General features: G+C 44.6%; 1 protein-coding gene across 2 annotated transcripts in view; it reads left to right on the forward strand.

The window, feature by feature from the left end:
- The window catches only part of HSD17B4 (hydroxysteroid 17-beta dehydrogenase 4), a 122,016-nt gene extending 110,033 nt beyond the window's left edge, over nt 1-11,983 (forward strand). For both annotated transcript variants that reach the window (XM_084629269.1, XM_084629270.1), the window contains exons 23-24: nt 9,684-9,811; nt 11,679-11,983. In XM_084629269.1, coding sequence (XP_084485395.1) covers nt 9,684-9,811; nt 11,679-11,768 — 218 coding nt within the window. In that variant the 3' untranslated portion in view covers nt 11,769-11,983. The remainder of the gene's footprint in view (nt 1-9,683; nt 9,812-11,678) is intronic.
- Nucleotides 11,984-15,040: the final 3,057 nt, after the last annotated feature.

The raw sequence follows: 15,040 nt of genomic DNA on the forward strand, positions 1-15,040 counted from the left end.
AGTTGTGCCTTTTGCTATCCCCATCAAAATCCACTCAATTTTGACTGAGTAGTACATCTCTAAAAATTGCTATTTACACATTCTTAGTAGAGCTTGTTAGGGGTTTGTTTCTAAAATCTCTGAAATTTTAATCTGTGCTGAGCGTGCTCCCAAGATCTACAGGTTGTGAACTCCAGAGAGCAACAGGCACTGCAGGAGCAGCAGCTGCTACTATTCTTTTGGCCTAGGAAAAGAAATGTTGGCCTGGGAACCAGGAGAGCATGAATTCTAATCCCACATCCTCCATTACTGGTATTAATAATTCTGTATTCTTCACAGATTTTATTTTACCCCTATTTTCTGGAGGAGGGAGTAACTAAGAGGGCTGAACAAGATCTATCAGCTAGGCAGTTTTTAATCAATTTAATGTGTGCCATGTTAATTTTATAGTGTTCTAGTTTAACCAAAAAGTTGTGTGGCATCTTGCATGCATCCTGCTGACTTACAAATGTCTAGTTTTAGTAGCTTCTGTTTAACACCCTCCAGAGATATTAGTGGAATGGAAAAGTGTGTTGTCACCATATGATGAGACTACAGCATCTGTTTTTCCCCAAAATACAGACCAGAAATATTTATCTAACGCTTCTGCCTTTTTTGCATTATTATTAATCATTGTACCATTTCTATCTAGTAATGGATCAACACCACTGTCAGGATCCTTTTTGTTCATAATATAATATTTAAAATTGATGACCCAGGCAGTATGGGTATGCCTGATGGGATTTCTTTGTTGAGTTTTTTTTTTTATGGTATACAACATTTCTTAAAAATTAAGAGGCTCAAGGTAGCAAAGTCAAGCACTCAAAAGTTAGATAGCCAATGCCACCTTCTGCCTGCTTGTTCATATTCATTATGACATAGTCTGCAAATACATCATCATATGCCAGTTGTTCTACAGGTTCCTTGCCGAATTCATTTCACAAAGTGGACAGTGAAGCAGGCAGAGAGTTGCTGTATCCTTTCCTTTTTTTAAAAAAGGAGAGAGAATGTTCTCGTGATTAAGAACTGGACTGGGAACCAGGAAAACTTGGTTCTATTCCTGTTTGTGGCATTCCTTATATGATGACAGGCAAGACTGTTATAATACATATGAACAAAGAGGCCAAATTATAGTTGCATAGGTAATCTTAATTTTACCATTTCCTGCAACCTAATGTTCCTGTACCAGAGGTTTTTTTGTATGTAATAAAGAGCATAATGTTCAATTTTTATCCCGATGTCCCTGGCGTAACTTGATTTAATTGTTGTGTATCAATACTGTTGAGCAAATTCAGACCATTGAAGTCAGTTCAGACCATTGAAGTCAATGCATTTCCACACCTTAGGTCTGAATTTGACCCAGTATTTTTCACAATAAATATTTAATGATGACCTGCTGTATTTAACTAATGTTAAGCTTTTGCCATTATAATCTGCTAATTTAATGTAACTTGGTAAGAATCCCCCTTGCCTCCCCTTTAGTATCATCCTAAAATTGCCTTTTAAAAAGGTGGCTACAGTAACTTGGCTATGGAATGAGGAGACAGGAAATTGTCAGGGAAATAACTTGAATTAGAAGTTGGTTTTTATGAATTAATATTGAATACTTTGTCTCAATTACGTTTAAAATTGTTGACATATTTTCACGGAGACAACAGAAATATTCTCATCTTTGTCACAAGCCTTTGGTTTACACCAACAACGTTGGAGTCCTGATTGTTTCTTTAGCTTTTCTTCAGGCTTCTGTTGCCAAAGCCCACAATCAAATTAAGTCTCCCGGGCCTTTACTGACAGTGTTTACTGTTCTCCTGGCCTACCTGCTGGGCTTCCTTCCATTATTAAATTTGTTACTCAGCTGTGCTGCCTGTCGTTTAATCTTGTCACTTTTGCATAGCTTTGTGCTGTTGTGCAATCTGCAGCAGTTGACAGTGCAGGAAACAATCTGGACCCTGCAGCTTATTGCTGTCTTGGGTGATGACTGTGGCTCCAGCATCTCCAGCTAATGTCCTTGAGCCTAGTGTCAGGGGAAAAATGAAAGAAATCAGTGGCTTTGGGAGGAACCATTTGAAATTCTGTTCTGACACAACCAATAATTTTATTCTTCCTTAAACTTTCAAGCACCCATTTTTTTTTTTTGTATTGCTGTATTTAAATGACTTGTGCGTTTTATCACTACACATCAGGACAAGGTTTCTGTTTGGGCATCACTCATTAAGTGGATGGGGTATGTGGACTCTAGTATTTCTCACTGCAGCAAGAATTCTCAATGGCAACTCCAGTGTTAGTAGCACCAGTCTATTTAACCAGCAATAACCTTTACTACTTCATTCATTTTAATTCAGCATGTAGACTATAAATTCCAAAGCTGTGTGAAATAGATGATCTTAAATTCAGGCCATGGAAGTTCAGTTTATTTCTTTCCTTTAAAAATAAGATTATACTGAAACACACACACAAACATGAGTTATTCAACATAGAATTGTCAAAAAAGAGAGAAGTTGATGTACCTAATCAGTTAAGTAACTCCCAGTCTCAGCAGAAGACATTAGATCTGTTCAGAAAAAATCTATTGACAAATAAACTGACCCTTCATAATTAATTGAGAAGGTAAAGAAAAACATTAGAAAGTTAAGGATTTTTAGTTGTCATATCTTTTTTTTTTATCTATTTAATTTTCCCAAGTTTGTGACGAGAGAAAAAAGCCCTGTGTCTTACAAACTCCATTAGTTTTGCTATTTTGGCAGCATTCATCATTTCCTTCACTTCTCTGGAGCATGAGCAGAACCATATTTAAGAATGCATGAAAGTAAGCTTTGTCAGCATAACCTGAGGAGCTTGTAACTCCTGTGAAATCCACATTTCCTGACTCACTGAAATTTTGTATGTTCCACCTTCACAGCCTATGCGGTCAGTAGTTGGCTTCCTTATGGTGCTTATAATTTTTCAGCAGAGGTTGTGGATCAAAAAGGACTTTGCAGTGTTTTTGGCCAAGATCCAAAGAGATGCGAGGGAAGCTTCTACAAAACAATGTTAATGTTTCTTACACTTGTATTCTAATGGCAATAGTATTTTAGGAGGGGCTATCGCAGCCTGTCACGGCACGGGTGTCAACGTCGTTCCCGTTCGTCGTCCCGCTCCAGGACCCCGCCTCAGCACTGCCTCCGCAGCCCCAGGCCTCGATCGCCAGCATCTCGCTGTCGTGGGTCCACCTGTCAGAGCTGATTGCAGAGCAGCTGTTACCGATGGTACTGGTTCTCCACGTTGGGATTGCGGTCCTGTGGTCAGCACCGTTCCCGGCGCCACCGCTCCTCCCAGACCAGGGACAGCCGTGGTCGTATGTCAGCCCGTCCTTCCTTTGTAGTCATCCATCAATGGGCCAGGCCAGCCAGACCAAGCAGACATTTCCCCCGGTGCCACAGCAGGTGCAGTAGCACCGGGCCCCGTGGCCAGCCCAATGGTACCAGTGGGCACCGTGGCCCCTGACGCCGCCCCCGGTGGCCTCCCTCTTCAGACCCCCGAGGAAGGAGTTGATGGGATGTACATCCTCGGCACCGTGCCCGGAGACTGACCAGGTAGTGGACCCTCGGGTGTAGGTGGACACACAAAGTACCATGCCGGCCTCCTCACCCTCCCTGGATGAGGCGATTATGGCCCCTCCGTCCCGCAGGAGGACTTTAGGGCCCACCAAGAACTCTTAAAAAGGGTGGCATTGAGCCTCCACCTCCCAGCAGAGGAGATGGAGGAGCCCTCGGACTCCCTGTTTAATGTGCTGTCCTCCTCGGTACCAGGCAGGGTGGCCTTGCCTCTCCACGAAGGGGTGGCAAAAATTTCAAATGCTCTGAGGCAAACCCCGGCCTCATTGGCCCCCATCTCTAAGAGAGTGGAATGCAAGTATTTTGTACCCGCCAACGGGCATGAATACTTATACACCCATCCTGCTCCTAACTCCCTTGTGGTCGAGTTGATCAACCACAGGGAACGGCAGGGCCAGCCAGCCCCTACCCCGAAAAATAAAGATTCAAGGAGTCTTTTGGACTCATTTGGAAGGAAAATGTATTTGTCCTCGAGCTTCCAGTTATGGGTGGTGAACCACCAGGCTCTCCTGGGCCGGTATGAGTTCAATCTGTGGGGCTCCCTGCCCAAGTTCAATAGGAGTGCGACAGGAAGGAGTTTGAAGCGCTGGTGGAGGAGGGCACAGAAGCTGCCAGGGCAACCCTGCAGGCAGCTTTGGATGCAGCGGATACGGTTGCGTGGTCCATGGCCTCCGTGGTATCCATGAGACAGGCGTCATGGCTCCTGCTCTCTGGGCTGTCCAGCGAGGCGGAGACCTCCCTGCAGGACCTTCCGTTTGATGACAAAGCTCTGTTTGCGGAACAAACGGATACAAGGCTGCATGGCCTGAAAGACTCCCGCACGACCCTCCAGACTCTGGGTCTCTATGTTCTGGCTCTGGCTAAACCTAAGTTCAAGCCACAGCAGACTTCCGCTCCGGCCACCCATTTGAAATACTAGTCTTCTTATAAGAAGTCATGGGACTGTAAGAGGCACCTGCAGAGGCAGTCTCAGCCTGCCCCTCAGCCTGGGTCCTCCAAGGGCAAGCAGGCGGGGAAGAGGTGGTTTTGATGGGACGCCTGGAGGCACCCTGCCAGGTCTCATCAGGGATCTACCCTCAATGAAGCTTCCCCTCCAATCGGTTGTGTGCTTTCCTCCCAGAGTGGTCGTGGCTGACCTTGGACCGATGGGTCCTCAGTACCATCTCCCGGGGCTACGCCCTCCAGTTTACTTCTACCCCGCCCAACCACCCCCCGCCCCTGTCCTTCCTAGGGGGCCCCTTGCACGAGGCTCTGCTCAAGCAGGAGGTGGGGGGGGCTCCTGGGCCTTGGGGTGGTGGAAGTGGTACTGAGGGAGTTCAAAGGCAAGGGGTACTACTTCCGCTGTTTCCTTATCCCGAAGGCCAAAGGGGAGCTCAGGCCCATCTTGTACCTGCGAGGCCTGAACCAATACATGGTGACGCTCAAGTTCCGTATGGTCTCCCTAGCCTCCATCGTCCCCTCCCTGGATTCGGACTGGTACGCTAGGACTTGGGACTTGATCTGCAGGACGCGTACTTCCATATTCATATATTCGAGGGGCACAGACGCTTCCTCCGTTTCACGGGGCTGCAGGAACACTACCAATTTATGGTCCTCCCATTTGGCCTGTCCACTGCCCCCAGGGTATTCATTAAATGTATGTCGGTGGTGGCGGCCTACCTCAGACGCCAGGGGGTCCAGATCTTCCCCTGTCTGCATGACTGGTTGGTCAAGGGCAGCTCCCAGTCACAAGTGCGGGATCACGTGGCACTCCTGTCCACATGCACCACTCTGGGCCCATTGGTAAACAACACCAAGTCTGCATTAGTCCTGGTACAACGCATAGAGTTTATCGGGATGGTCCTGGACACCTTGTCGGTCAGAGCTTCCCTCCCACCGGACAGGTCCAAGATCCTGAAAGGGCTTATCAACGCAGTCACAAGGTTTCCGGTGACAAGAGCCAGAGCGTGCCTCTTGCTCTTGGGTCACATGGCATGCACGTATGTGGTCTGTCACGCCAGACTCAGGATGAGGCCCCTCCAGCTCTGGTTGACTTCGGAGTTCTCCCAGGCCAGGGACAGGCTGGACAAAGTCCTCTCTGTGCCCGCGCCAGTGCTCGCCTCCCTAAAGTAGTGGTCCTCCCTGAAAAATGTGCTCTAGGAGGTCCCATTCAGGGACAGGGCCCTATTGGTGGAACTGGTGTCCGTCGCGTCGGACCTGGGATGAGGGCCCATGTGGGGAGTGTTCAGACCCAAGGTCTGTGGTCAGCTCAGGATTTGACCCTACACATAAATGTTAAGGAGCTCAGGGTGGTACGGCTGGCATGCATGGCCTTCCGCTCTCACCTGGAGGGCTGGGTGGTCAGGGTCCTCACAGAAAACACGGCCTCCATGTTCTACATCAACAGGCAGGGCGGGGCCAGATCCTCCGCCCTCTGCCGTGAAGCCCTCAGGCTGTAAGACTTTTGTATAGCCCACGACATCTGCCTACAGGCCTTCCATCTGCCGGGTGCCTGGAACGCGCGGGCAGATCGCTTGAGCAAGGAGTTGTCCTCTCAGCACGAGTGGTGTCTCCACGCACAGGTGGTGCACATACTTTTCCCACAGTATTCTTGCCAGCAAGTTAAAGTAGTATGGACTGGATGAATGGACTATAAGGTGGATAGAAAGTTGGCTAGATTATCGGGCTCAACGGGTAGTGCTCAATGGTTCCATGTCTAGTTGGCAGCCGGTATCAAACGGAGTGCCCCAAGGGTCGGTCCTGGGGCCGGTTTTGTTCAATATCATAGAACCATAGAATATCAGGGTTGGAAGGGACCTCAGGAGATCATCTAGTCCAACCCCCTGCTCAAAGCAGGATCAATCCCCAATTTTTGCCCCAGATCCCTAAATGGCCCCCTCAAGGATTGAATTCACAACCCTGGGGTTAGCAGGCCAATGCTCAAACCACTGAGCTATCCCTCCCCCTATCTTCATTAATGATCTGGAAGATGGAAAACGTTGGAAAACGTCCTGCGGAGGGCAACAACAATGATTAGGGGACTGGAACACATGACTTATGAGGAGAGGCTGAGGGAACTGGGATTGTTTAGTCTGCGGAAGTGAAGAATGAGGGGGGATTTGATAGCTGCTTTCAACTACCTGAAAGGAGGTTCCAAAGAAGATGGATCTAGACTGTTCTCAGTGGTAGCAGATGACAGAATGAGGAGTAATGGTCTCAAGTTGCAGTAGGGGAGGTTTAGGTTGGATGTTAGGAAAAACTTTTTCACTGGGAGGGTGGCGAAATACTGGAATGCGTTATCTAGGGAGGTGGTGGAATCTCCTTCCTTAGAAGTTTTCAAGGTCAGGCTTGACAAAGCCCTGACTGGGATGATTTAGTTGGGGATTGGTCCTGCTTTGAGCAGGGGGTTGGACTAGATGACCTCCTGAGGTCCCTTCCAACCCTGAGATTCTGTGATTCCCCAGGTGGACCTGTTTGCGACTCAGCAGAACCGTCGCAGTTCTCGGTTCTGCTCTGGGATGGGCTGGGACGGGGCGCTATCTCCAATGCCTTTCTTCTGTCCTGGTCAGGCCAGTTTTTCTATGCCTTCCCCGTGTTCCCGCTGATCAGCAGGGTACTGGAAAAGATAAAGACAAAGACGGACAAGGCCCGGGTCCTCCTGATTGCCCCAGCATGGCCCAGGCAGCATTGGTATGGGACCCTCACGGTCCTGGCAGTCGCCCTGCCATGGCTGTTGCCTGCCCGCCCAGACCTGCTATCCCAGGACCAGGGCCGCCTCCTTCACCCCAACCTAGCGGCACTCCATCTCACTGTGTGGCTGCTCAATGGTTAGGTAGGGAGGAAAGGACCTGCTCGGAAGGGGTTTAGGACGTCCTCCTGGAAAGCAGGCAGCCCTCCACATGCCGAGCCTACTTGGCAAAGTGGTCTCGGTTTTCCAGATGGGCAGACAAGCGGGGAGTCTCCCCATGGCCGACCCAATCCAGCTTATTCTGGACTACCTCCTTCACCTTAGAGCCCAGGGCCTGGCGCCCTCATCAGTCAAGGTGCACCTGGCGGCCATCTTGGCCTTCCATCTGCCGGTGCAGGGCCACACGGTATTCTCCCATGCTATGACTGGCCGATTCCTTAAGGGGTTGGATCATCTCTTCCCCTATATTCGTCCCCCAGTGGGACCTGAACCTGGTGCTGGCCCGCCTCACGGGCCCCCCATTTGAGCTGCTAGCTGCGTGCTCCTGGTTGCGCCTCTTGTGGAAGGTAGCTTTCCTGGTGGCGATCACATCAGCTAGGCGGATCTCAGAACTCACGGCCCTGACCTCCGAGCCCCCATGCGCTGTGTTTCATAAAGATAAAGTCCAGCTCCACCCACACCCCTTGTTCCTCCCGAAGGTGGTCTCCGCCTGTCACATGGGTCAGGACATTTTTCTATTGGTCCTCTGCTCCAAGCCCCCTGCATCCAGTGAGGAGCACCTCCTCCACATGCTGGATGTGAGACGGGCTCTGTTTTTTTACCTGGAACGGACTAAGCCATTCAAGAAGTCCTTGCAGCTCTTCATCGTCTCAGCTGAACGCATGAAAAGTTGGCCGATCTCCACTTAGCGGCTCTCCAACTGGATCACCTTGTGCATCTGTACCTGTTATGACCTGGCGGGAATCCCTCTGCCACCCACCAATTGTGAGGGCACACTCGACTAGGGCACAGGCCTCGTCGACTGCCTTTTTGACCCATGTCCCATTCAGGACATTTGTAGGGCTGCCACTTGATCTTCAGTTCACACATTTACCTCGCATTATGCAGTTGTCTCCCAAACCAGGGAGGACCCCGGGTTCAGCAGGGCCATCCTCCGTCACAAGAGTCTGTGAACTCCTACCCACCTCCAACAGATATAGCTTGGAATCACCTACTTTGGAGTACACATGAGCAATCACTCGAAGAAGAAAAGACCGTTACCTTTTCTGTAGCTGGTGTTCTTCAAGATGTGTTGCTCATGTCTATTCCACATCCCAATCTCCTTCCCTTCCATTGGAATTGTCTGGCAAGAAGGAACTGAGGGTGGGGGAGCGCATGGCGCCACTCCAGGGGTCACTAGGGGCGCTCCCCTACGGGTACTGCTAGGGGAAAAGCTTCCGGCACCAGTGCACATGGCGAGCACGCACACCTATTGTGGAATAGACATGAGCAACACATCTCAAAGAACACCAGTTACGGAAAAGGTAACTCTCTTTTTCCCAAAAGACTGGTAACACAAAACTTAGACACAGACATAGGCGTGTAATAGTAATTAATCATTTTTATTAAAAATTAAATGGATTAAAATCTGGCTAACTGATATGTCTCAAAATGGAAACAGGAACTCATCATTCAGTGTGTGTGTTTTTCCAGGGGGGTCTCTCAGGGGTTGGTTCTTGGTCCTACACTATTTAACATTTTTATCAATTACCTGCAAGTAAACATAAAATCATCACTGATAAAGTTTGCAGATGACAAAAAAATTTTAAGGATTGGTAAACAATAGAACAGGTCACTGATTCAGAGCAATTGGATCACCTGGTAAACTGAGTGTAACCTGGAATACTGTATCCAGTTCTGGTGCCCACAATTCAAGAAGGATATTGATAAACTGGAGAGGGTTCAAAGAAAAGCTAGGAGAATGCTTAAAGGATTAGAAAACATGTCTTATAGCGACAGACTCAAATTGTGCAATCTATTTAGCTTAACAAAGAGAACATCAAGGGATAACTTGATCACAGTCTAAAAGTACATACATGGGGAACTAATATTTGAAAATGGGCTCTTCAGTCTAGCAGAGAAAGGTATAACATGATCCAATGGCTGAATGATGAAGCTAGACAAATTGAGACTGGAAATAAGGTGGCTATATTTAAATCAAGATTGGATTTTTTTTCTGAAAAGATATACTCTAGTTCATTTTGGGGAAGTTCTATGGCCCATGTTCTAAAGGAGGTCAGACTAGGTGATTACAGTGGTTTCTTTTGGTCTTGGAAGCTGAATCAATTACAGTGCGTGGCTCTTTCTACTGAAATGTGTTTTTATCTTCTTTTAAAAACAAAACTAACTTTACTTCCTTTCCTCAGCTATTGACTTAAAGAATGGTTCTGGTGAGGTGTATCAAGGGCCAGCACAGGGTTCTGCTGACACCACTTTCACCCTTTCGGATCAAGACTTCATGGAGGTGGTCCTAGGCAAGATTAATCCACAAAAGGTAAAAGCACTGTGAACAGAGATGGTCAGTCGCATGGTGAAATATTACTCGTTTAACTCGGAGACATTCTTAAAATAGCACAATTTCTAGTGTGCAGCTTATTTAGAAGAAAAGACTGTCTTGTAGGCCAGTAATCTGACTGAAATACTGAGTCTCTGTGAAAGGTGCTGCTATATAGAGTACAGTGCTCATTCCTAAAATGGCACACACTGGTGTATGAGATACTGCACTTTCTTATTGTAAGTGAGATCTCACATATCATTTTGCAAATCTTAGCTGAGCAACTCATATCAACCTTGTGCATGTAATAATATTCTGACTTGCAAGATTATTACCCACTTTTTTTATACATTAAGAATGTAATAAAGAAGAAGGCCCATTACTGTTGTCATGGGCCTGTGGATTTCTGTTGCATTATAATGAGACACAAATCTAATAAAATTAGGCATAAATCCTCCTAAATAGGGCAAATCACTTAGGGGAGGAGGTTAAAGAAAGGGACATACTATGGAGTCTGCATTTGAGCATCTGCAAATGTTCCTCCTTAAGTGCTTAAAACTACTCATTATTAAAAACACGTTATACAAGTTAAGTGTTTCAAATTTAACATAAATCAGTTTATAGCCTAGCTAAATGGATATTCTTAATTAGCTCATCATAATATATTGAGAGCTCTTCTTTGATCCCAGTCAACAGGACTGAAATTAACAGGAACTCTGAATTTAAAATTTGGAGCTAACAGTGTTGATCAGTATATAATTCCTATATACTGCATGAGCAGTAGGAATATATATAGTAAAAATATTTTGTGACCTTGCTATATAGCAGGCACAAGGTCTAAACAAACAAGATTATGACAATCTGTGCATTTCTGTATTCTAAGGATTAAAGTGATTGCATTTCATGCACAATATTTGCTGTTAGACATCAGTATCACCTGTGAGTTTCTGTGGAGAGGAGGGGCTTTCCAGGTGAAGATGCTCATGATACCAATTTATATTTTGGACTATTGGCTCCATCAGTTTCTTATTTGAATTTATCTTTATGTAAATAGGAATATGGAGAAGTGTGCTATTCCAGAATTTTGTTTGCTTTCATATGACCTTCAAATTGCAAAACCAAAGTACAGCAATATTGATTAAATAAACACAGTTTTTAAAATGTCTTAAAAATTATGATCCCCATGTAAATTGGGTATCAAATCAGGAGCAGAACTAAAAATATGCAATACTGGAATTTCAGTGAAAACACTCCAAGACTGATTATTCTGGTTGCATGAGTGAGTGCTCCCCATTTTAAATGTGTTAAGAAAAAAGTAAACTGACAGATTTTTTTACCCATTTAAAAATGGAGATCCTGGCTGGCCATGTGTGAGTTTGAGTAGGGTTCAGTCATCCTTTTCCTATCCTCCTCACCTGTAACAGTGGGGTGATATTAACACCCACTGAACTCAAGAGGGTATGGTAAGACAGGATTGGGGCCTTGCCTCTGCATAGTTGTTAATGTCTGGCATTGGAGACTGGAGAAGCTCAGCTTTTACCAGCACGCCTCCCATGCTGCTGAGCCCTCCGGTAAGCATGGGGAAATGGCTCAACCACCTCCACTTCTCCATTCACCGCTACCCTTCTCCATCCCTGTACTCCTCAAGAAGCTTGGTGTTTGTGATTCTTGGTGTTATATACAATGAGGCTTAAAATGTCTTCTGTTCATAGCTAATGGACATTTCCTGGTGAGGTTTGTCCTCTAAGACATGTCTAAACTAAACCTCAATTTACTAGTGTAGTTCATTTTTTTTTTAAAATAAGACCTTTGAGAAGTGGGCAAACATTTGCAGAAAATGATTCCCTCCCCCCCCTGTTTCCTATAGGCATTTTTTTCTGGTAAACTAAAAGTGAAAGGTAACATCATGCTGAGCCAGAAGCTGGAGATGATTCTTAAAGACTATGCCAAACTCTGAACTGCTAGATGGCCTACTTCAGTGGCCCCTAAGAAGAACAGGATTGGCTGTCATTTCAGAAACAGAGCTTGAATCTTTATACAAATTTCTTATTGTCTATGTTCTGATTCACTTTACTGCTAATATGTTTCCTTGATTGTTGCAGATACAAAAACCTGATATAAATCTGTTTAACACTGTCTTTCTCTGTTCCTCAATAAAAGTTTGAATCATAATTTTCTCATATTGTAACTTTATTTAAATAAAACTTGTGTAGTTCTTACAAAATACATATTTCTATATCAATTATAAAGAAAATTAAATCATTAAAATGTGCTGATACTTCCTTCCTGCATCACTGTTTTCCATTGTCTTTAGTTCTTTCATACTGCTTAAGTCTGATGTTTAAAATGCCGAAGAATGTGAAGATTTTGTTTTTGCAATTGGTGTATTTGGTGGTTTATTATGGCCTCCTGTAAACATCTTAAAGAAGCTGTTGACTTGAGGTCAGTTTCATTTTTTACATATAGTCTGCATATCTTTCGGTAGACAAGAAAGCTCTTTGAACTTTGCAGCACATCACCACATTCAGGTTATCTGCCATTTAGAGAAATTTACTATTAATTACCATTTGCCAATTAAATGCAAATGCTCAGTGTCTTTCAGTACAGGCCATTTATTATACTAATTAGGTGTTCATGCTGCAGGTTTGAAAGGTTTATAGCTGTGTTAAAGATAATGGAATATTAAAATATGCAGTGTTGGAAAAAGGCCTGGTTCAAGTCCTGAATCAGGAGGGGCATTGCAATTGCATTGTATATTTGATCTACTGTTTAATAATTTCCTTTGTGTACTTGAAAGATTGTTACTTTTATTTACTTGCAAAGCAAGTCAAGTCAAGACTTGCAACTGTATAGTAATCATAACAGACTTAAGGAGAATAATGCCTTCCTCTCAGCTGCTGCCCTTACAATGAGAGGTAGAAACCAAGGGGTTAAGTGAGTTAGTTACCTTGTTACCACAGGGACATATTCTCATATTTAAATAATATGTATACGTGCTTCTGTACTGTTGTCAGTACCACTAACACCTGTTGCTACAACAGCTTGCTATTAGGTGGAAGAAATGAAAGCTCTGTATTTCACATTGATTTGGAATTTCATAGAATCATAGAATCATAGAATATCAGGGTTGGAAGGGACCCCAGAAGGTCATCTAGTCCAACCCCCTGCTCAAAGCAGGACCAATTCCCAGTTAAATCATCCCAGCCAGGGCTTTGTCAAGCCTGACCTTAAAAACCTCTAAGGAAGGAGATTCTACCACCTCCCTAGGTAACGCATTCCAGTGTTTCACCACCCTCTTAGTGAAAAAGTTTTTCCTAATATCCAATCTAAACCTCCCCCACTGCAACTTGAGACCATTACTCCTCGTTCTGTCATCTGCTGCCATTGAGAACAGTCTAGAGCCATCCTCTTTGGAACCCCCTTTCAGGTAGTTGAAAGCAGCTATCAAATCCCCCCTCATTCTTCTCTTCTGCAGGCTAAACAATCCCAGCTCCCTCAGCCTCTCCTCATAACTCATGTGTTCCAGTCCCCTAATCATTTTTGTTGTAAATTTCTTTATATATCATTTGCTTTGAGTCACTACACAAACCAAAGTTAAATGTTTAGTCTTTTGCGTTCACTCTCCGACTCTGCAATGACTTTTGCTCAGCAGTTACAGGAATCTGCTGATTGGGTAAGATGAAGCTACATGGTTATAATTAATGCTGCATGAGAGCTTTTTAGCTGAAAAGCAGTGGAGTGCTGAAAATGTCTATCTCACAACACCAAAGGCTTCACAGTAGTCAACCTCCCCTTTGTGAAATCATTCTTTTGAGGGCCAGCATAATGGCAGAAGAAGAAATAGTTGCTAAGTGAGGAAATTCCTGCTTTCTGCTGAAAGCTAGGTATATTACAAAATGGATAGAGATGAATCCAGAAGAACAATCTGGAGTTGCTCTTGAGGTACCAGATACAATACTTAGACTATAATTTCCAAGCTAAACAATAAAACAGTGAGACTAACAGGAAAGTAGTTATCCTCTATTCTGTGAATGAAGTACAGAAAAATACCATGATGGGAAGGCATTGTAGAGGAAAGAGAACCAGTAGCAGAAAGAGAGCAGCAAAGGTGGGGAAAGAAAGAAAGACTCAGCGTATTCCATAACATAAATAACTTAGGATGGGGATGAAGGCGAATCTGTGTTTGTCAATTTTATAGACAAACATACCCATGAATAAGAAATCTAAAAAGTGTTCCTGATCCATATTTCTAACTTGAGAGAGATGGTCTCAGCTAATGTGTCACATTCAATCCAGTAGTCTAGTTTAGGAACACCAAACGCACAAAAATATTGTGAGAGTTGGCCAACCTACCTGCTACGTTTGTAGGCTCTTCTTTTGTGTTACAGTGGTATCGTTGGATGAAAAGAGAGAGGATTCTTTCTGATTAGGCTGCAGCTTTAATTATACATTGATTGACCTTTTTCATTGCAATAAACAGGTGAAAAAACTGATTCCCAGGAAGTATTTTTTGCTACCATATATACAGTAAGACTCTCTTGAATCTCTGTGTGGGAAGTGGTTTTTTCCCCCTTCCTTAATCCATAGTTACTATTTCAGCAAAGGATGATAGCAGAAGACGACAAGTGCATGGACCATAGTCAAATTGCTGAAGATGTCTGAGACTGACACTTTGTTTTACGAGGTTGTCTTCTATTCAGCATTAGTTAAGCAACTTTAGCTGAATTAATGATATGATTTTCTCAGTGTCGGAAACTGAAACCCCTCATATTAGAGAATGGCTGCTGTGGTAAAATGGTTTGTGTAAAGCAGTTAATTATACATGCTAATATTCTTTAGTACCTGTCCTAAGGGCAGCTATGTAGTGTCCATGAGGCTGTTCATACTTGGATTTTTAAGTGACATTGGCTTGAGCTAGACATAATGAGAGCAGCCTCTGCTCCACAGCTGATCAGGAATGAAGAGCAGAGATGGTGCATGCAAGTCATTAACAGTACATTGGGATGTGGAAGTCTACACAGCTCTTAGCCAGTTGATGCTAATGGTGGTCCCCCCCGCCCTCCAACTTTGAAAGTCAAGTCCATTTCCATCTGTGTTTTAAAAATGATGCCCTTGTTTTAAATGCTTATTTTTCAAGGAGCATAAAACTATTGTGCTCACAAGCTACATTAAACTCTTTGCTATGTGTATTTGTACCTTATCCTCGGCATCTGATATGCACTAAAAAGC

The sequence above is a fragment of the Lepidochelys olivacea genome (genome assembly GCF_965140295.1).
Source record: "Lepidochelys olivacea isolate rLepOli2 genome assembly, chromosome: 5".
Classification (NCBI taxonomy): Eukaryota; Metazoa; Chordata; order Testudines; family Cheloniidae; genus Lepidochelys; species Lepidochelys olivacea.